General features: G+C 42.9%; 1 protein-coding gene across 1 annotated transcript in view; it reads right to left on the bottom strand.

The window, feature by feature from the left end:
- The window catches only part of lama2 (laminin, alpha 2), a 136061-nt gene that overhangs the window by 35269 nt on the left and 78544 nt on the right, over positions 1 to 22248 (bottom strand). The window contains exons 24-39 of the mRNA XM_053444771.1: positions 21553 to 21733; positions 20308 to 20444; positions 19069 to 19200; positions 18549 to 18653; positions 16373 to 16516; positions 13868 to 14044; positions 13595 to 13780; positions 13336 to 13454; positions 12859 to 12976; positions 11231 to 11383; positions 8315 to 8439; positions 8121 to 8207; positions 7614 to 7807; positions 4987 to 5129; positions 4213 to 4311; positions 2402 to 2513 (exon numbers count right to left, since the gene is read on the bottom strand). Coding sequence (XP_053300746.1) covers positions 2402 to 2513; positions 4213 to 4311; positions 4987 to 5129; positions 7614 to 7807; positions 8121 to 8207; positions 8315 to 8439; positions 11231 to 11383; positions 12859 to 12976; positions 13336 to 13454; positions 13595 to 13780; positions 13868 to 14044; positions 16373 to 16516; positions 18549 to 18653; positions 19069 to 19200; positions 20308 to 20444; positions 21553 to 21733 — 2212 coding nt within the window. The remainder of the gene's footprint in view (positions 1 to 2401; positions 2514 to 4212; positions 4312 to 4986; positions 5130 to 7613; positions 7808 to 8120; positions 8208 to 8314; positions 8440 to 11230; positions 11384 to 12858; positions 12977 to 13335; positions 13455 to 13594; positions 13781 to 13867; positions 14045 to 16372; positions 16517 to 18548; positions 18654 to 19068; positions 19201 to 20307; positions 20445 to 21552; positions 21734 to 22248) is intronic.

Genomic DNA, 22248 nt, shown 5'->3' with positions numbered 1-22248 from the left:
GTGTGTGTGTGTGTGTGTGTGTGTGTGCGTGTGTGTGTGAGAGCGAGTGCACGCGCACATCTGCAGCAGTGTTTGTGTATGCAGTGTGTACGTGTGTGTGATAGCCACTAATTAAGTCTCTAATTGCTACTCTCAATCATCCAGTGAGGCACGACACGCCGTCTCCCTTTACTTCTCTCTCTCTCTCTTACACACACACACACACACACACAGACACACACACACACACACACACACACACACACACACGCACATTGTGATTAGGCAGAGGGCCAGTGAGCTACGAGCAGCAACAAGACGAGGAGAGTTTCATCACAACCAGGCAGAATGTGTTGGTTTGGTAACTTTCTCTTCATCTCAGCAGCAGTCATAAAGAATTCATCACGTTAATCAGAAATAACTAATTATCTGAAAAGCACAGTTTTACGTAGAAGAACATTTATACATGACCAGTTCAACCACTTCACTTGAGCTTTAAATAACTTCAATCTGAAAATAACGGGTAGAAAGAAATGAAAGTTGGCAGAGCTTGAAGATGAAGATGTGAATGTTCGATGAACTGTGACACAGCAGAAAAAAAACTAAATGGTAACAAAACTATTTCCACTATAGGTCCACTTGTTTTTTGTATTATTAAATGCACATTGAGCTCAAATTCTTTGCCAATTTTCATCTACAATGTATGTGAATTCCTAAAAGTGCCCAGTAAAATGGAAGGTTTGAACATTGATGGTGTCACGAGCCAAAGCCAGCTTCAAATAAAACCTCCAGCAGAAGGTAAGAAGTGGAGCCTTGAGCAACAGGAGGAGAATAAAGAGCAGCTTGGAGCCAATCCCCGGCACAAATGGTCAGAGTGACCTGTGAGGTGGCACCGCAGGACGGGGAAGGTGACGAGAGGAATTGCACAGGTCTCACAGACGGAAAAAACATTAGTTCCCACATGGAAGGACTCTGATGGTCTGAGACTGCACAAAGCACTGAAACACTGAAAAGACTGTGAGTAGGAAACGCACATCAGGAACTGGGCAGCTCTGTAAACTCTACTCTCTGTATGCTCTATACTCGCTCTATACTCTACCCTCTCTGTATAATCTACCCTCTTTGTATACTCTACCCTCTCTGTATACTCTACCCACTGTATACTATAACCTCTTTGTATACTCTACCCTCTCTGTATACTATGCCCTCTCTGTATACTCTACTCTCTGTATACTCTACTCTCTCTATACTCTAACCTCTCTGTATACTCTAACCTCTCTGTATACTCTACTCTCTGTATACTCTACTCTCTCTATACTCTAACCTCTCTGTATACTCTAACCTCTCTGTATACTCTACCCTCTCTATATACTCTACCCTCTCTGTATACTCTACTCTCTGTATACTCTAACCTCTTTGTATACTCTAACTTCTCTGTATACTCTACCCTCTGTATACTCTAACCTCTTTGTATACTCTACTCTCCCTATACTCTATACTTGCTCTATACTCTACCCTCTGTGTACTCTTACCTCTCTGTATACTCTACCCTCGATATACTCTTACCTCTCTGTATACTCTACCCTCTCTGTATACTCTTACCTCTCTGTATACTCTACCCTCTGTATACTCTACCCTCTCTTTATACTCTACTCTCCCTATACTCTATACTCGCTCTATACTCTACCCTCTGTAGACTCCACGCTCTCTGTATACGCTCTCTGACGCCCCCCTGAGGCAGTGTTGACTTTGCATCCCGGTTGCAGAGCAGAATGAAACAAAGGTCATTATCAGCCCTTACTGTCTGGGTGGGTGAGTCTTCCTCACGATGCAGCCTGCTGGGTCTCATCTCTACTGTTCATGCAACCCTTTGCCCAAGCAGCTGGCACTGAGCACTGACATCTGGCCCATCAGCCCTTGTGTTTGAGCTAAGTTTCCATTAGCCAGATAACGGGGGGGCAGAGAGAGACGTCCTGATCGTCTCACTCCGATGACCCCCCCCCCCCCCCCCCCCCCTTCAAAGAGGCGGGTCTGGTAGAATTGATTAAATACACTCTCTGCTTTTTAGGGACTGGGAGTAGAATCACTGATCCTGATAATAACATTATTCTTATCATGGTCCTTCTGAAACGCTAAAGCTCCATTTAGCTGCTGATTTTAATATGTTCTGTCAGTGTAATTAATTTCATTAGCTTCTTAACTCACCTCTTCATATTATTATACTTCATTCTGTCCTCTAATGTAATAACCCACATTTCCCACAGGGATCCCTTACAATTAATATAAAGTAATATAACGCAATGAACTCTAATGACAACTGAAAGTAGTACAGCAGCAGACAGATACATCCACAGATCCCAGTTGGCAGGAGAGTGTGCGGAGGCAGTTAATGGTCGAGAGGTGGTGTTGACTGGTGGTGTACCTTGAGCTCCCAGCAGCGTGTCCCTGATGAACTGCTCCAGGTCTTCGGCTCGTTTATGAATCCTGTCGGCGTCGTCCTCGACCTGCTCTCCATCAGCAGACACCTTAGTGGCCTGGACGCACACAGACACACACACTGGCCATGAAATAACAAACAATGTTTAATAAGTGAACATATTGATTCCTCTCTAACAAAGGGGAGGAAAAGGATGGAGGGCTGAGGTGTTGGATGTGAAAAGGATGACGGACAATGACGGCTGGGTGTATGTACACACAATCGATATTATGTGTTATGAGTGTCTGTCTGTGTGTGTGTGTGTGCATTCTCGACATACAGATACAAAGGAAAAGGTGTAATATTTAAAAGAAAACACAACCTCTCTCCTACACACATGGACACACACAAGGACGAGGAATATGAGAAATGCATGACAGACGTGAAAACACATCGTCACACACAAACACACCATTTAGCACACAACAACATACAGCAGGTAATTATTGTTGACAAAACCACACTGTGTCATTTGAGCTGTGTGTGTGTGTGTGTGTGTCTGTGTGTGATGGGGGTGTGGGCAATAGCATCACTGTCAACAAATGTCAAAGCCCCGGTCCCTAAAAGGCTGATGCTTGACAGCGTGAATGTTGTTTCTTCTCTGCTCGGAGACTCCCTCCATACAAAGTGTGTTTTTCTGTTTTGGTTAACTCTTCTTCTGAGACATGACTGTGACTCCAACAACAAAAACAAACGTCTGTATAGATTCTGTGTGAGGGTGAAGACGTAGAAATGCTTTCAGCTGTTTACTGAATCGGTTTAATACAAAAACAAGAAAACGATTTATTCATCTGTGTGTATGTGTGTTTGTGTGTGTGTGTGTGTGTGTTTGTTTGTGTGCAACAGGCCTATCAGGCACAGGCCTTTTAATCTATTAATATTCTGTATCTGCTGATATTTGTCTGTTACCAGCAAATGAGGAGAAACAGTGCAGAGCTGCAGGGGCCCTGAACGCTCTCAATTTGTGTCAACATTTCTGTGATGATTTAATTGAAATTTAATTCTGGAATATGCAGAATTAAAGACCAACATCCAGTGACATGATACGGGTCTGTAAAGGCATCGTGTCGAGGTCTTTGTTCACAACACAAACAGGAAACACAAGGATGTGGATGTTCTCCTGATCAACAGTTGGTGGCAGCAGCACAGGAACGTGGAGGATTAAAAACTGGCTTAGTTGGAAATAACACTTTTAAAGGTGCTGCTTTGTTTTATAATGCAAAAAGTCAATTTTGAAGTGAATCCCTCTGTCCACATCCAGTTCTTATACTTTTATATACTCTATAGATTCACTTGCGGGCTTGTTGTGCTAATTACAAGTTGCACAATCCTAAAAACCTTGTCCCATAGCACCGTATCCCCTTGTGTTTATTCTTCTCAGCTGGTTTCTACCGTGTTTGACAGATTCTTCTAAAAGTTCTGAAACTTAATAAACATAAAATGGACTAAAAAGCTCAAAAGAAAGATGCTGAATTTTTTTCTGTGCAGCTTTCATGTCATTAAACAAACAGCAGAACTGGTTATGTTGTTTTTTGTGCTTCCACTACAATGATCCTTGTCATATATAAATGACTTCACTCTGCCGTTCTTTGAAAATAAGTGTTGCCTCAAACTAAGACCTCCCTCCCTGCCTCAGTCTACATCGGCTCCTTCTCATTAGGCTGCAGACAGACAGGGGAAGACGGTGGAAGGAGGATCAAGAAGAGATAGACAGGAAGACAATGACAGAGACTTAAGAAAACTCAAAGTGCCTGTACCCTGCTGTGCAGCTGGTCCATCTCAACCACCAGTGATCCCAGGTTGGAGTCGGCCAGTTGCAGTAATCTCTCCGGAGCTTTCTGAGGCGACAGCATGTGCTGCAGGGGGAGAAACACAGAGCGATGGAGGAATTACAGAGAGAAGCTTCTGACACATTCAGGCCTCGGGCTACAGGCTTTCTGAACCGCCCGGGCTCTTCTTAGCTGTAGAGCCGAAGAAGAAGAAGATGAGTGAGGGAGGGAGGGCAGGAGGCGAAGAGAGCGAGAGAAGAAGAGAACACACATCTGATAAAACACTCGATATATTGGGATTATGTCAAGGCCAACGGGGTAATGGCATAATTTAAATGCAAAAATTAGTTTGGGGAATTGAAATCTAGCCACAGTTCGTAACTTCATTGGAAATACGCATGTTGTCGACTGTGTATTTGTATTCGTGGAGGAGGTAATTAAGGAAGAATGAGAGATCTTAGAATCCTTAACACTCGAAAACTGACTAATAAAGAAAATGTCTCTTCCTGCTGAAAAGTAATTTCCACAAGGAAGGAAAAACAGAAAAAACTTATCTGAGGTCATTTTCAGACACTCGTGCTAAGAAGCCAGTGTTTCCAAAGACTCATATAACTGATCATGTGCTAATTAAAAATGAATGTAGATTCAAAATACAGTTAAAGGACACATAAGAGGCTTTTCAGTTGTGTGTTCTGTAGTTTTATTTTGCATGTAAAAGATCTGCATAGTTAGAAAAGCCCAAAGTGGCAGGTTTTCTTTTACCTTGAGTTCCTCCGTCATGTTCTCGAAGCGGTACAGCATCTTATAAGGAGGCGGGAGGGGCGTGGTCAGAGTGACCTCAGTGATGATGCGGTACAGGCGCTCCATGTCGCTGATCAACAGACCCGAGCACTCGTCATCACAGGCTACAGACACAAAAACACAGAGTCAGTAAATCTAGTGGAGAGGTTTACAGACACTCCACTTGTGTTGCTCTGTGTGTGTTTGTCTATGTGTGTGTGTGGACTTATAGAGTTGGAAAAGAGAAATAAGAGGAAGGAGGAAAGTCAACCACATGTATTTTTTATGACCAGATCTCTGTTGATATGTTTCATTTGTGAGTCTGTAAACAAATCAGTGTGTGATGGTGACTGCTCCAGTTGTCATGTTTAAGGAATTAGACAAACGGGTCTGTCGATGCATGAAACACAGAGAGGAGCCCGATATGAGCACACACTGCAGGCTAAACACACACACACACACAGACACACACATGCTCACCAGGGAATTCACCCAGACACACACACACATTTGTCTGCATGTGTATGTGTGCGAGTTCCTTTTCCCTTCTATAGCCCGAGGCTGATTTATTGCAGAAATTAAAATTTATGACAGAGAAATTCAAAGGTAATTTAAATTAAATAACAAAATATGACAAAACCAGAACGCACAAATACAGCAATGCATTCCAGCAGTCACATGCTTACACACACACACACACACAAACTGTAAATGCACTGTATATGCAAATCATGGTGCACCGCTGTGTGGAGCATGAGGAAGCTGCTGCTGGACTCCAAAGGCTTGTCAAGGAATAAGTTGACGTTCCACACAACTGGGAAAATGTTGATGAAACTTATGTTTGGGGAAAGTTTGGGACGAACAGCAGCAGCTGATGAACGAATAGAAAGAAGCATGAGGCGTGTCCACTTCCATTCTGAGGATGGAGATGCTGTATCAAGACCTTTTAGTTTGGTTCATGTCCCATCTACTGAAATGGGAAAGCTGGGATTTATGACCTCTACTGCTGCCAGCCCCCAGTTGGCTTTAATTTTGGGGAGCTGTCATGTCGTCCATCTTTATAAACAGTCTGTGTATCATGTTTATACGATCATGGAAAAACATAATACCAGCAATCAAGTGCAGTGCAGGGAGCAGAACCCAGACCTGAACACAGTGTAAAGCAGGTGGAGCAGGTCTGTGGATCTGAATCTGCTTCTTTGAGGTTATTGTTGGGTTCACATTTTCCAGCAGCAGCATCAATGCTTAATGACACATGAGGTTTTAATTGTTTTGTTAGCAAAGCACAATGAGTTTGTCTCCACTGACGACTCAGATCGAATCCCATTCACAGTAGAACCAGGTCATTTTAAAAGGTTCACGTACTTTCTCTTGCTTCTCTCAGCAGATTTCCTGTGAATTCAGTAATAATAACCCGAGGCCAAATTACTTTTTCACCTGAAAAATGAATTTTTACCTCTCGTTCGGATGTGGGCAGCATTTAAATATGCAGCCCATTACATCACAGACTGAAATTTAGCTGCAATACTATGCAAATGAACAGAGCCGGTGTGAGCTACCTGCATCTCCCTCACTCAAGACGTCCGACCTGCTTGGTTGCATTCGTGCATTTGACGGTATCGAGAAAACGAGGTGATAGAGACAACGTGCAGCGGCTCCATGTGAACCATCAGGACCTGTGATCAGAGTCTGGATGTGGAGGGAACCGGTTCTGTGTCAGGTGGCACCACCGCACTCACATCGTCCAATTTATGAAACACACGCTTTGCGTCTGCAACACAAAGAACCCGAGCAAACACGTTCCTCTCCGACCCGACAGCCGCAATTTCACATCAGCCTCCGTCTCACAACCTCTCTCCCACATCCTCACTCGTGCACTTACCTCCCGACGTGCTAATGGAACCGAATTGGCCCCGGCCATTAACTTTAAATTAGCTCCAAATGACATTGAAATTATTCTCTAAATGACTCGAACCTGACTTTTGCCACGATCCCCTGTCTCCCATGGCAACTGGAGAAAAGAGGGGGGGGGGGTTGACTTCTCATTTGAATTTCACTGCCAAAATAAAGTAGAAGTATAAACACCAGGTGTCAACACTGGGTGGGGAATGGAACAGACGAGGACAGGAGACAGGGATAGGCAGGGTGTCTGCAGGGCTCATTAAAGCTGACACCTATTTCTGTTCTGCACTCGTCAGGGTTCTGGTTCAATCAATGATATTGGGATTCATATTCTGATAATAAAATCCATATTTCCAGTTAAGTCCCTTATACCTTTTGTGCAGATCCAGATATATGCATGGGAATATAGATATTAAATCTATGAATGTGTGCAATTTGGTGCAGATCCAAATAAAAATCTGGGTCTAGTGAGTTTAAATGTGGTTTCAAAAGGGGACTGTTGGGCCTTAGTGGAAATATATCTTCTCTCCTTAATGCCACTCCACTTTATTTTGAAACCCTTGAGCTCTCCATCAAAACGTTTTAACCTTCAGACAACCCTGAGAGAAACACAGCGAAGGAAAGAACGGAAATAAAACCAGAGAAATCTAAAAAAGGATAAACACAAAAGTGAGTGAGATTAGGAGAAGCTGTGTGTTTAGTCTTACAGATGATCCCAGCAGGTCCACACACATGCCTGTCCATGCACTGGTCGCACAACTGTCCCGAGGCCCCCTCCCTGCAGCGGCACTGGCCCGTGACGGGGTCGCAGGGTCCCGGCAGCGCCCCCCACTGGTAACACTTACACTCCTCGCAGCGGCCGCCCGGCAGCTTCGGATTGCCGTGGTACCCAGTGGAACATCTGGGCAGAGGAGTCATAGCAAGAAGGGGTGGGGGGGGGGGGGGTTATTGTTGCAAACACATTAAAGCAGGTGAAAGTGTAGAAACAATCCTCCAGCAGCTGTTGATAAAGTAACTTTACTACAAACGTCTTTGCTGAGCACAGAAAGGAACAAATGATCTCAGTCCCCGACCAGAAGTTTCCTCTCACCACTCGCGTCACCTTGGATTTACACAGTTTGTCCTATTTGCCTCGTGCATTAAAGTTTCATGAGTTCTAAGCTGGTCTTGCTGTTGGATAGTAAAGGAGGATAGTGAGACTCTCTCTCTCTGACCTCTCACAGTGTCTGCCCTCGTATCCCTCGGGACAGGAGGAGCAGCGGTAGTCGTCGAATCCCTCCGCAACACAGGTGGGACTGAAGCTAGACACAGGAAGAGAGATGTTACTCAGAATGACAACTTGATGCATGATCTTTACATTATGCTACTTAATGTAGAGCACTGCCAAAAGCAAGCAGAGCCAGTTTACTTGTTCTGTGGGTCGGTGAGGGGGCAGGCGCACGGTTTGCAGTCGTCAGAGAAACCTCGGACGACTCCGTAGAATCCTGGAGCGCAGCGCTCGCACTGATCGCCCTCTGTGTTGTCCTGACAGCTCTACACACACACACACACACACAAACACACAAACAAAAACATCTTAACTTCTATTAACTTTCCTCAACGCTCCGTGACCCCAACATGTGGGTGTGATTCTTCACCCAGCACGAGTTCTCGGTGAGTGTGGTTGGTTTTTAAATACAGAATTTAAGTTAATGTCGACAAATGGAACACAACAACAACAAATTTATCTTCTTGCTCTAGTTAAACTAAACTTGTATCTGTTGTACTTGAATGTTGCCACTGGCACGTTGAGAAGGAGACAAAATATTTGCCTGTGAAAGAAAAGGAAAACGATAAAAGCACCTTGGTTCCATTCCTTGAATTAAAGAAACTAGTCTAACTCTTATAACCACTGTCCTTTGCCTTCTTGAACAACAGTAGAAACGTTTGCTTTGCAGTGAGGTGATGAATTCAGACTCTGGTGGTGAAATATCTGACACCTTGTTTGGAAACATTAAAAAACCGCCTGTCTCAGATTTGAATTTCCTCCAGAGACGAAAACATGAAAAAATTACCTCATCAGGTGTCATTTTTATTTTTCAGGTAAAAATCAATTGAGCAGTCGCCGTTTTTACGTTCACACACACACACACACACAAACACTGACTCACACTAACTCACACAGCCTGACTGTGAAGTACCCACGTGTGACTGCAGCTGCCTCTGCAGCATCTCTCACTGAAGCAGTGGGGGAAAATCACTAATCATTTCTCTTTGCCACCCACGGTTCCTGAGCCGTTCTTGGACCAAACTTTTATCCAGTCTGGTCTCATCCTGATGGGAAAACGTGTCTGTCCACACACAGTAATGAATGTGTGTTTTTTTCTGGGCCCAGTCCCACTCCTGCATGATGAGCCCCGGCACAGCAGTGACCACCTACTGACAGGTGCGATCTCACACGTCAAAGACAGATTTAATAAGCTTCTCAAAACCAGGCCCTGAAAACACCTGATTTTTGAGGCATCATCTCACTGCCCTGTTATGATGAGAATAACCATAGGTAACAGTAGATAACCACATATATACCTAAACAATAGTCATAATGGCATACCTACTATTTTCAGCTACAACTTAATATAGACACACACACACACACACACAGGTTTGTGCAGCATCCTTATCCAGATTTTACATTGACTTCCTTTCATTGTGTTCCTAACCTTAACCAAACCACAATTCATGTCTTCACCTTCACTTTAATCCATATTATATAATCCCAATTAAGTTTTGGTCTCCATGTTGTGTTAATGCTGCTTATAGGCAACATAAAAAAGTACACAAACACACACCCACACACACCCTATTCATAGTTGCAATCTGACAATGCCAAATACAATATGTGCACATTGTCTACAAAAAAACACTGACGCAGACCCGAGTGACTCGAGCCCACACATTGTGCAATCAATCACACACACACACACACACAAACACACACTTATTTTAAACTCATGTACATATACCAAACACAAACATGCAGATCTCTCCTCTTCACGTCCCCGGGGTCCCGTGTTGTCGTGTTCGCCTTGTTTGTTGAAAATGGGAACTTCAATCACTGCAACAGGAAGTCGCCTCTTAACGAGCCAAGTCATTTCCATTAACTTCCTGTGTTTCTCGTTACCGCTAATTACCACAGAAACAAACTCGTTTAGCATTTTCAATTTAGCCCCGCTCGGTTAGAAAATGCTAATGACACCGTTATGGAGAGCGAGGTGGAAACGGGCGAGGGAGAGAGAGAGAGAGAGAGAGAGAGAGAGGGAGAGAGAGAGAGAGAGAGAGAGAGAGAGAGAGAGAGAGAGAGAGAGAGAGAGATGGCTCGGAGGCACAGAGACACAGGAATCAAGAAAGCAGAGGAGGGAGGGGGGGAGAAAAGGAGAGAGAAGCAAATTGGCAAAACTAGAGAAAATTAAGGAGAGGTGCGAAAGAGACAGAGAGGAGGGGGGTGAGGGGGGGAAAGAGAAATGAGGGAATTGTGGGTAAAAGACAAAAAGAATGGCAGAGAGATGAAAAGGAGGACGAGCAAATGCATAATTGAGGATGAGGGGGAGAGAATTTGGGTGAGAGAACGGGGCAGAGAATAGAAAGAGAAAATTAGAAAGAGTGTAGAGGAGGAGGAGGAGCGATGGAAGGAGAAACAATAGAAGGAGGGAGAGTGGATTAAATAGAGAGGAGATGAAGAAGGTTTGCAGAGAAACAGAAAACAGGAGAAACAACAGGAAAGGCTGGAATCTACTGGAGAGCACAACTACAATCTGTCGAGTAGAGACACACTCATAACTCATACATGTGATTTTATCGCACACAACACTTTGCTAATCGCGGTTAAAAGGAAAACTTTAAAATGGAAAATCTTTTAAATTCGATATTAAGCATCTTTTTAATAACTTGACTTGTTGGGTGAAGGTTTTACGGCGATTAGCAACTGAACGAATGTTACACAACAGAATAAAACCTGTTGAATAGATTTTTGAGGTTGACAGGTCAGATTTATTATCATAACTATGTTGTGTAAGTTTAAAACTTTTTGTCTTCTCTCCGTCTGAAAGCAGAGATCAACGTCTGGGTCGGATCCAGGGGAGAGGAAATTACACGAAATATGAATCAACCCAGGGTCGTTAATTATTGCTGGGCTAATTACAGTACCTGACATCACACACACACACACACACACACACACACACACACACAAACACACACCAAGTTACTGGGCATATGGCTGCGTGAGGGTCTCCAGCGACAGACTGCCCACACACACACACACACACACACACACACACTCATTTACCTGGCATATGGATGTCTCGGGGTCACAGGTGGAGGAGTGCCCACTGCACTGGCACTGCACACAGCTGCCCATGCCGGCGGCGCTGGGCACTCTGGATGCCGGAGCAGATGTCAGGGAGCCGGAGCGGAGCCGGTAGAAACCCGCAGCACACTCCTGCACGCCGGGAGAGGCCGAGACAAAGAGGAGGAAGAGACGTGGGATTATAAAAAAGAGATGGAAAACAAAACCCTGTAACACTCAGATCTGTTGTTCTCATGGGAAACACACACGGGGCACAACTACACAACTGTTGACCACTCTCTCTTTCACAGGCAGATACTCACAATTAAGAGTCATTCCCTTCAGTAGCTTTTCAACACACACACGCTCACACCCTGATACCCGCCCCGCACACACACACACACATGCAAACACACACACACAAGGTAACTGACTCTCCCTCGCTCTCCTGTTCAGTAATAATTAATGGAGTCCATTTAAAGAGCCATCTGTTTCCCTCCGCTCGCGCTAAACGCCCGTTTAAAAATACTTTATTAACAACGACGGCGGCTACAAATAGATCGGCCATCTGTCAGCCGAGCCCCCCCCCCCCCCCGCGACCCGAACATTTCAAGTTTAGCTACCGATGGCCGTTTGGCTTCCATTTTGGCTCTTTTTCAAACACTATCTGTGGCTTCGAAATTATGAACTCCGATAATATTTTGTGGGGAATAGAGACGGGGAGAGGGGGGGGGGGGGGGGCTTTCTGTGCTCCCTGGGTAAAGGGGCGTCAAAGTGAAACAGAGGTTGAAAAACACAGTTAAAAGTTTGCGTGCTCCTTTGAGATTAACACAATGACGCCTAAATTACTGTCGGGGCTTTATGCTTTATGCTTTATGCTTTATGCTTTATGCTTTATGCTTTATGCTTTCTGTGGCTTAAGAGCAGGAGCCGGACACCGCTGGAAGTCCATATCAAACCAGGAGCCGAGGGGACGCTCAGCGAGGCGTAATCCCGGCGAGGCAAAGCAAAAAAATAAAATAAAATAATTACGTTCTTTAAAAATATGAAAAAGACTGAAAGGCGCCGCAGAGGCTTAAACTCTGAATTAAATGTAAATTGGAATATTTGAGATAGTATTGAAAGCTGAGGCCGTGACCTCCGTGTTTACATTCTCTCTCTGACTAGAAAAGGCAGCACGCAAAAAAAACATGGTTCCTCTGGGAGCCGGGTTCCGCTCGCTCTGTGATTAATGTTTGTATTAATACCGGATACAAAATGTTTGGTTTTAAACTGATATTTCTCTTTGATGGTTTATTGCATCTGCCGAGGAGGTTATGTTTTCACCCCTGTCCACTGGTTTGTTTGTTTTTCAGCAAGATAAGGATAAAAACTACTGAACGGATTTCTATGAAACACAATATCAACAAATATCGACTTCTACTACTTTTCTTTTGCAATACAATAAGTTTCCCATTTGCTATCATACAGTACTGGATGCTTTTCAAAATACTACTCCAATAAACTGATCACTCGTATTGAATTACTGAGATGATGTTTGTGGAAGTTAATGTTTTATAGATGCAGGTCTTCATGTGTGGGCATCCGTGTGAGTGTGTGTGTGGGTGTGTGTCTGTGTGTGTGCTCACCTCACAAGACAGTCCAGAGTATCCCATTGGACAGTCACATTTTTCTATCTGACGAGCTCTCTCACTGTCTTTGGTCGATCCACCGTCCTCTGCCACGGTTAGACTGATCTCTGAGATCCTGAGGGACAGAGACATCCATTAGAACAGAGGTATCATGAACAGGGATGTACATCTGTCTGTGGACACCAGAGCTATGGTACTTTACTTTACATCATCTCAAAGTAGATCAAATGACAGATTTCAATATGTTAGATATCCACATGGAGCTGTGATGATTATTAGCAGCAGATTATATTTATTTATTTCATTTCATAATTAGTCCTTGAGATACACATGAAGGAGACGTTTTTTCCCACAGGTTCATCCAGCGATTACATTTCATATTTGTTCATGGATGTCACAATATGAGTGTGTGTTTGTCTGCATGTGTGTGTGTGTGTGTGTGTGTGTGTTTTTGTGTGTGTGTGTGTGTGTTACCGGCTGTGTCTCATCGAGTTGCCGTGGGATGCCTTAATTAGGATGTATTCCACATAGAACAAAATGTCCATGAAGTCCTCTCGAGTCATGGACCTGCCATCTGCATACCTCCACTCATGCTGTACACACAGACACACACACACACACACACACAAAATGTTACCACTGCCATCTATTAGCAATGGTATAGCTCCTGTTCCTATTGATCTTAAACATTTAAACGTTTATTCATAACACTAAAAACTAAAATAAAGTTCACCTCCGTCATGTCGATCTCGTGGCGGGTGAGCTGACCAATCTGGAGCCCCGGTACGAGGCGTGTCATCACCACGCTGCGGTTGGGCCCGCCCTTGATGATGACCTGGGGCTCGTAGGAGGAGGGGCCGGTTTCGTCTCTGGCCTCGTAATACACCGCGTACTTCAACTGACCCCCGTACGCTGTGATCTACAGAAAAGACAAATACACACGTGATGAAAGACGTCCCTTTGGTTTTTCATTTTCCTTCAGGTCATCATGGTCACTGTCTCCTACCATGGAGCCTTTGAACTGCTCGGGCAGTCTCCAGTAGAAGGGTTCAGAGAGGGTGGGGGACACCAGCTCCGGGTGGACGAGGATCTCCGGGTGCTGGAAGCTCACGCCTCTCCTCGTCTCGACGCTGTTGGATTTGTCCACCAGGGGGAGCACTGTCTGCTCCGGCTTCAGCGTTAACTACAGAGAGGCACACAACAGGGAGGTTGACATTGAGCCTATTGAAGGAGAACTGTGACCAAGACTTTGCTGTGTAAGAAATAGGATTCTTTTAAATGGGTTTGACTGGTTACCAGTAGAGTTTGCTGTTCACCTCCTCCATGTTAGTGGATGTGACGTGGATCACACTAAGAAAGTTAAGTTTGTAAGTTTCCCTCAAAGATGCTTTCTGTCCTTTCAGGTTGTTCTGCTCAGTTACAGCTGAGACAGACTCGTGACTTCATTTTTGGACAACAGGAGGAAATGGAGACATATTATCCAATCGTAATTTAATAGTTAATTATCTGATATTTATGAAGCAGTAGTTTAATGTGTGAATATGTGCTTTTTACCCATTAATGTGTGAAATCTGTGATTTTGTGGTGATTTTGTGTTGAAGGGGAACAAATCTGTACACTAACCCAGGGTTTTATAATAATTGTGTTATTGTTAATCAGCCATTCTAAATGGAAAGTGTTGTTGCTCTTTTCAATGTGACGACTGCTCCTTCGCCGGCTTATTATTGTTCAAGGTCCGTCAAAGAAATTTCAATTCAGAATTTAACCTCAAACTGATTTTATCTCAGTGTCTCTGGCGTCTGATATGAGAATCACATTTGAGTTATTACCGACTGGCAGAGGGAATTCAAGCCCTTTTCTTTCTCCCTCTCCTTCTCCCACTTCACGTGTTGATTCTTCAATATGACCTGAATAATATCAGGGTTTATTATTGACTGCGGGTTGTGGTTGAGTCGACCAATTTAAAAATAGCTTCTTCCGCTGGAGCCTGGATCTCTCTCTGCTGCCGTCCACCAGTGTGGAAATTGTCTGAATAATATGAAGGAGCTGACTTTGGTTGAGTGGAATCGGAAAAAGAATCTTCAATCTATTAACTCACAATAGCGCGGACACACCGGCGGTATGAGCTGCATAATGAAGAGGAAGCTGCATGAGGGATGGGGAAATTGCCAATTTCAGTCTTAAGTATTAGATATAATGAATTAAATTCCAAACATTAATACATTTGATCTGAATTGTCGTTTGGAATTTGCTCAATAAAACTGTGATATCTCATAAGGAGCAGGACGAGTGAGAAAAGACGAGTGTGTGTGTGTAGGATAAAGAAATGTAGTTGAGGCTCGATATAATACAGTGTAACCAGAAACATCAATATAAATAGATATAGATAAATAAAAAACACAAATACAACCTTTTTTTAAGGAGAAAGAGACATTTCTTTTTTAGTTTTTTACTGAATGACATTAGTGCATATTTATAGATCAGTATTTAACAATCAGTAAATATTCACACACAGTTCTCTCATCAGAGAAAGGTACCACAAAATAGGTTGCATGTGTGTATATGCATGTTAGAATACACATGTGTGTGTGTGTGTGTTTGGGCATGTGACAGTGTTTGTGTAGTGTATGGTGTCCAGATATGGTGACTGAGGGCATGTGTGTGTGTATGTGTTTGTGTGTCTGTGTGTGTGTGCGCATGTCTCTCTCCAATCAGTGTAATCTCACGATTCAGTGGTTCAAAGAAAATCTCCTTCTTTCCAATAAACTCTCTCTCACTCTCTCCCTCCCTCCCTCGCTCTCTCTCTTTCTGTCTCTCTACCTCTCTCTCCCTCTGTCCCTCCCTCCTCTCTCTCTCTCTCTCTCTCTCTCTCTCTCTCTCTCTCTCTCTCTCTGTGTGAACAATAAATGAAGTGAATGTTTGTCGTTCAAATGAAACGTCTCTCGCTCACACTCCATCCCAAAACACTCCCGTTACCAGGGAAACTCCAGGTTTATTACTGATGGAAACTGTTTCTTATATTTTCAGAGGCTTTATTAAAAAATGAAAACAAGCTGCCACTCAAACAGGTGGATAGGAAACTTGCTGAGTTTGCAGTGATGTCACTTTATTTATAGAATGTAAAGTATGATTGAATCCATGATGTAATGTATGAGCCAGGTTCTAATAAGGAAGTAAATCAACCACGACAAATAAAAGTGCCTGAGAAAGTCAAGTTTGATTAGTTTTGATGATGGTGTAGAAAGTAATAAGGAATTTAATGTGCAATGTATATTTAAACTTGCCATATACACTATCGTCCATCTATAAAATCTACACCTTGCAGAGAGAGTGGAGATCAGGCCAATAAAACCATCTGCCCTCTGATTGGCAGTTTGACCAGGATTAGAGATTAGTCATTGTCCAATCAGCTGTTAAAACAGGGAAATGTTCACACACTCCTATCGTCTTCTTTCTGAATGAAAAGTCGTCCGACAGGAAGTGAAACAAAAGGTGAGCGGCATCGACTCACCCACATCCGGATCAGCCCCTGAGCCTCGGTGCAGGACTCGGTGAGCCCGTAACAGTAGCACTTGCTGCAGCCCAGTGGGTTTCGCACCGACAACCCAAACGTGTTGGTCTTACAGCGGTCGCAGTTGTCTCCCTCCACGTTCGCCTGGAATGCAAACACAAACAAATGTCAAATTGACCGTCAATGGACAGAATGCTGTGGAGGAAACATTTGGAAACATGAGCAGGAAACCTGATTCCAACTCAAAGCATCTTATGTTTTATGAAATCAACATTGCAGCGTTGGATTTGGGATTTAACACCTTGCTTCAGGACACTTCAGCAGGACGGAGAACCAGTAAGATGGGGGGGGTCTGAGCCTGAGTCCTCTAGTGGAGAAAGTGTCTCTCTAACCTTGAGGGTCTTAACTTTAATTGGTGATTATTTGTCAAACTTTACCAAACAGTTCTACGATTAAAAACACCTAAACAAAACAGCAACTGAAAATTAATTTGATGCCTTTGCTGCATCTGCTTGTCTCCAGCTGCACTGAGTGTTTACATGTGGAGTTAATAAGCCGAAAGCTGCCTGGTCTAGAAGGGGAGTGTGGACAGGGCCGTGCATTGAGCCTTCTCTCTGCTGAGGAGAGTCTCACAGTGCTGTCAACAAAACATCATCCAATTAATGTTGAGTTCTGTCAGAAAGTCCTGCAGGTTAGTGAGAAAAGACCCAGAACCATGTGAGGGGGAAGGAAACTACAGGTTTAAGACAGATACTCTGGGAAATTAATTTTCTGCAGCAAAAATGGGATTTTAGTTGGTAAAACTGAAAAGTCCTGGAAGTTATTAACTCAGAAATCATTTAAACACAGAAAGAAGAAGACGGGGGTGTCAGTTGATTGTTGATTGTATTTCTTTTACATAAAATTCAACATAATTAGAAAATCAAGACCATTAAGCAATTTAATATAATAATAATATATATATAGAGAGAATTTCCCATTAGAATAATTTATGGATTACACCTTTAATTTTACATTTTAATATTATTCATAAAAGACAAACAGACAGAGATGGACGAAACAGAAACAAGTCACACTGACAGAATAACAGGTACCATCTGAAAAATGACTGTTTGAGTGACAGGCAGTCAACCTCCCACCTGTTCAGAGTCAAGATGACAGTGACGTGTGTGTGTGTCTGTGTGTGTGTGTGCGTGTGTGTATTTGTTCTAGCATTTGTCACTGTCTATGTGGGATAATGTGATCAGTCAGTGACAGCTGAGATAAAAAGGCGTCTCAAGTCTCTCTGTCCCTCACAGTGAATCTACCAGTGAGAGTGCATGTGCATGATGAGTGTGTGTGTGTGTGTGTGTGTGTGTGTGTGTGTGTGTGTGTGTGTGTGTGTGTGTGTGTGTGTGCGTGTGTGTGTGTGTCTGTGTGTGTGTGTGTGTCAAGCAGGGAGGCAAAGGAAGAGATATTAAATGGTGCTAAAGGAATCACAAAGTAAAACCAGATATATGAATAAAAATATAAAATAAATCAAAATGAAATAAGTCTCCAGTATTATCCAGGAAATCACACTGGGTCTATTTACACTATAATAAACATGTTATGTTAAAGTCCTTGTGTCATTCTTTGCACTTTTACAAAATGAAGATGGGACATTTTTCTTCTGTATGGATTATTATAAAGAAATGTGTTGATAATGATGTTTATAACTGTGCATGTCAGGGACAGGGCGACACTAAGTACCGCACTTATTCTGAGACAACACAGGAGAGACAGTATATATCTATATGTACAGTGTATATACTGTTTGTGTGAATGTATGCATCTGTCAGTGTGTGTCAGTGTATAGAGCCTGTCACACTTTTATTCTCAGCACTGTGACATTGACTGTAACGATTACACACATGCACACAAATACATGGAAACACACACACACACAAACACACAAAAAGATAGACAAACTATGATAAAAAACAGAGATTTTTCACTTGCTTTGCATATTTCTTGTGTTGATTTTCATCTAAAACACAAACTTTTCCAGAAATTACTACTGGTTTAACTATATTTTTGTAACAGGATGAAAACACAAAGGCAACATGATTGGACAGGAAGTCTCTGGTTCTTTCACATCATGTAAGAAAGTGTGCACGATGACTAAATGTGTGTGTGTGTGTGTGTGTGTCTGTACCTTGCAGCTACACTTCCCCGTGCGATCAGCGCAGCCACACACTCCTCTCTCCAGGTCACAGGTCTGGCTGTCGGAGCCGGAGACATCACAGCCGCACTGGGTGCACTGTGGGTAAAAAGAACATGGACACAGTCAACGTGAAGCTTCTGTTATCGACAACGCAGCAGGCAAAGCGAGGAGCCGCCCGAGTGGGTCCTCGTTGTTAAGCTTCACCAAACCATTAAACTTCAGACACTACAGAATGAAACATGTGGCCATTATCTTCTCTCTTCACTCTCGGTGGGAACATCACGGAAGTTCAGACTCAACCCGGAGCTGTTCTCAAGTTTTACCAGGAACGAGCTCCTGCAGCTGCAAAAAACTGGTTTCTCTGAAAAGCAACTTCTCAACTGGATGGAGTTAAATCTGTTCTGTTGCAATGAAAAACGATTCATGAACCCTCGACCTTGAATCAACAGGAAGACGTCTTTTAAAATCTCTCTAGATTTTAATAGTTCACTTTATTAAACAAAAGATTTACCTGAGGAAAGTCTCTGTATCCAATCTGACACTCATTGCACTTCTCTCCTCTGAAGGAATCCCGACACAGGCAGCAGCCCGTGTTCATGTTGCACTCCTGCGTCACGGAGCCGACCACACTGCAGCCACACTCCTAAAAGACACACACAATGTGCACAGAACAGAAACACAACATGGACACACAACAACCTTTAGATCACACACAGATACATTCTCCTATGGAATCAACACTTTGAATTCCATTTTGTGTAACTTTATATTTCTGTGATTCAAATATTAATTTGTTCTTTGTACTTCTTCTTATCCACAGCTTTAAATCACGGATACAAAACATTATTATTTATGAAATGATTCTGACATTTACCATCTTTTACATTAAATTGATCCTCACACGTTGATGTTCTTTGTATAATTCTGAATCTAAGACTTATTTATACTTATTTATACGCTGGTATTTCTACGTCTTGCACTAATAGACGATGCACATGAAATCACCTTCAACCCTGTTATCACCAAAGCAACACTGACGGGTTCGAGAACCAAGAAATATCTCACATACTATAAAAATATATGTTTTATTTGCTGTGAGTGAAAATCTGAAGGAAAACATTGGCAATCACAAACAGAGAAGCTGCAGATTTCCATCTAAAGGCAGAGTTGAATAGAACAACTGTTAAATACACCTGCTGCCTTTTGCTGTAATATCAAGTTATTAATTCCCTCTGATATAAACACCGACTAAAGTGTTCGACATAAAGAGAAACAAGTTTTTCACATTTTTAAATGTGACGTATTTTGCTTGGCTCCACTTTGTTATTTCTCTTTTTCAAATAGCTCTTTTACTTTGTTCTGCAGCTCTGAGATCTGTTGCTTTCCTCTGTTGTCGTCCTCCTGCACTAAACCAGGACTTCCAGCGCTTTCCACTTCCAGCCTTTATTTCCTAATAGTCTATTACTACTCTTAAACAGTTTACTGTTATTGCTGCCTCGCGGCTCTCCCAACAAGTTTGAGCGGAGCAACAAGCACAGTGATAATCAGAGAAGGAGGAGAAGGAGTAAAAAAAGAGAGAGAAGATGAAATGAGGCTGAAGAAAAAGGAAAAGAGCAATGAAGAAAAACACTGAGAATGAAAGTGATAAAAAGCTGAAACGGAAAAAAGGCCTAGAACTGGATTTATTGATGTGATTTCTTTGTTTATGAGGCGTCACGTGTACATGACACTGGTGCTCCTCTCATCCCACCTTGCATCCAGTGGTTATATCGTGGCCCCAGTGGTTTGGAGCACAGCGGTCACACCTCTCGCCGATAGTGTGGGGGGGGCAGATGCACTGCCCTGTGTTTGCATCGCAGTTATTTCCCACATGGCTGCACTCGCAGGCTGAAGGAGAGAGAGAGAGCAAGAGAGAGATAGAGAGAGGGAGGGGGGGTAATGGAATTTAATAAATAGAGAAGACAAGAGATATAACTGCTTCTGATTAACTCTTCAACAACAGTTTTTCTTTTAAAGTTTGCAGGATTTGTTATTCGTAAATTTGCTGCATTTTCTTTTACCGTGACAAATATCAATTTTATCCATCGACAACTCTTTATGGATATTTATGGATCACTGTTTTTCAGGAGGTAAAAAAAAGCCCCAGACTGTCAACACCTGGAGATGCAGCTCACATTTACAAAAGTGGCAAAAATAGAAATGTTATTTTTGCCAAATACACAGGGGACAACTAATGTCAACTTTAATTTGAGCTGTGAATTCAGATTCATGTACTTGTTGAATTTTAAACTGGTTTGATCATCGTTTCCAATATCTGCAGATTCTGGATCTAAACGATTTAACTTGATCTTTATTATTTCCTCCTCCTCTCTTTCATGTGTCTCTTCCTTTAAGTATCTATACATTTAGATGGGAAGTTAGTTTACAGTCTTATAGAGTTTTACAAGATGCACATTTCATCATCTATTTATGATAAAGTGTAAAAAGAAAAGACGATCGTCACTGGCATTATAAACGTAGGAGGAATATCTGCAGAACCTCTGCTATTCTGCTTTTAGAAATATCATCACGTCCATGTGAAGCTAGAACAAAAGAAATACCCACATTAACAAGAAGCTGTGTTTCAAAATAAAGTCAGCGGCTGATATATTCAGGGAATTTGTTTCAACCATTAGCATTTTTGTCCTTCCCAGTGTTTTAACTCTGTCCTACTTGTGGGCCAGAAAAAGATGCAGTTTTGCAGTAATTATGAAATGTGAAAGCTCGCACTTGCTTTTTCTGACATGACATAACAGCTTTTCAAATAAGAGGCACTCTGCAGACAATTTGTGTAAACTTTAAATTAAAACTAGAAAGAAAGAACAGGGCAGCAATTTAACAAAGGACATTTTGTGATGCTGACGGTGCCTTCATAGCAAATTAAAGGACAGAACTACATGTTTGACTCTGTGGGCTCGTTTCACGTTATTAAAGGAAACACACGGCCCCGTCTTACGTGTGCAGCCGCCCTCCTGGAAGTTGAAGAATCCTCGAGCGCAGCGGTCGCACTTGGGTCCGCTGACGCCCGGCTGACACCGACACTGACCCATCTCGTCGCAGTCGAATGACTTGGACCCGAAGGAGTTGCAGTGGCACGGGACGCAGTGTCCGCCCGTGCTGATGCCATGAGTCTGAGGCTGGAGACACACAGTCGCACACGGGGGGGGAGTTAGAAACTGAGCTGGGAACACGTGGGGGGGAGGGAAAGGGCGACAAGCTGCAGATGCACAAAACAAGCAGGTTACAAGGTGAGATTATATCTATATAGACTAGATCTATACAGTGTTTCCTTAGTCTTCTTGGCCACTCAACGTGCTTCACAGTGCAAATCCCATTCACCCATTCATACAGCACTTCTAACTGCACCCATTCATACACTTGTGTCATAGCCAGAGGCAATATGGAGTTAGATATTTCGCCCAAGGACACTTCAGAAACGCTCATCCCCAAACCAGAAGGTTGTTGGTTCACCCTCTTTAACTCCTGATTAAACAAATGAAGACTTTTCAAGATTTTCTCCAGTAAAACAGTAAAAATAAAAGACTTAAAAAGTCTGAAACGCTTCCTCGTTGCTGCAAAGGAATCGAATACAAGGCCACGCAGGTTTATCACACTGATCCAGAATCAGTCCCTGAAGGGAGAGCATGAACCA

The sequence above is a fragment of the Pleuronectes platessa genome, chromosome 17 (genome assembly GCF_947347685.1).
Source record: "Pleuronectes platessa chromosome 17, fPlePla1.1, whole genome shotgun sequence".
NCBI lineage: Eukaryota > Metazoa > Chordata > Actinopteri > Pleuronectiformes > Pleuronectidae > Pleuronectes > Pleuronectes platessa.
The sequence above is the reverse complement of the archived record's forward strand: the minus strand, read 5'-3'. Positions and strand labels throughout refer to the sequence as shown.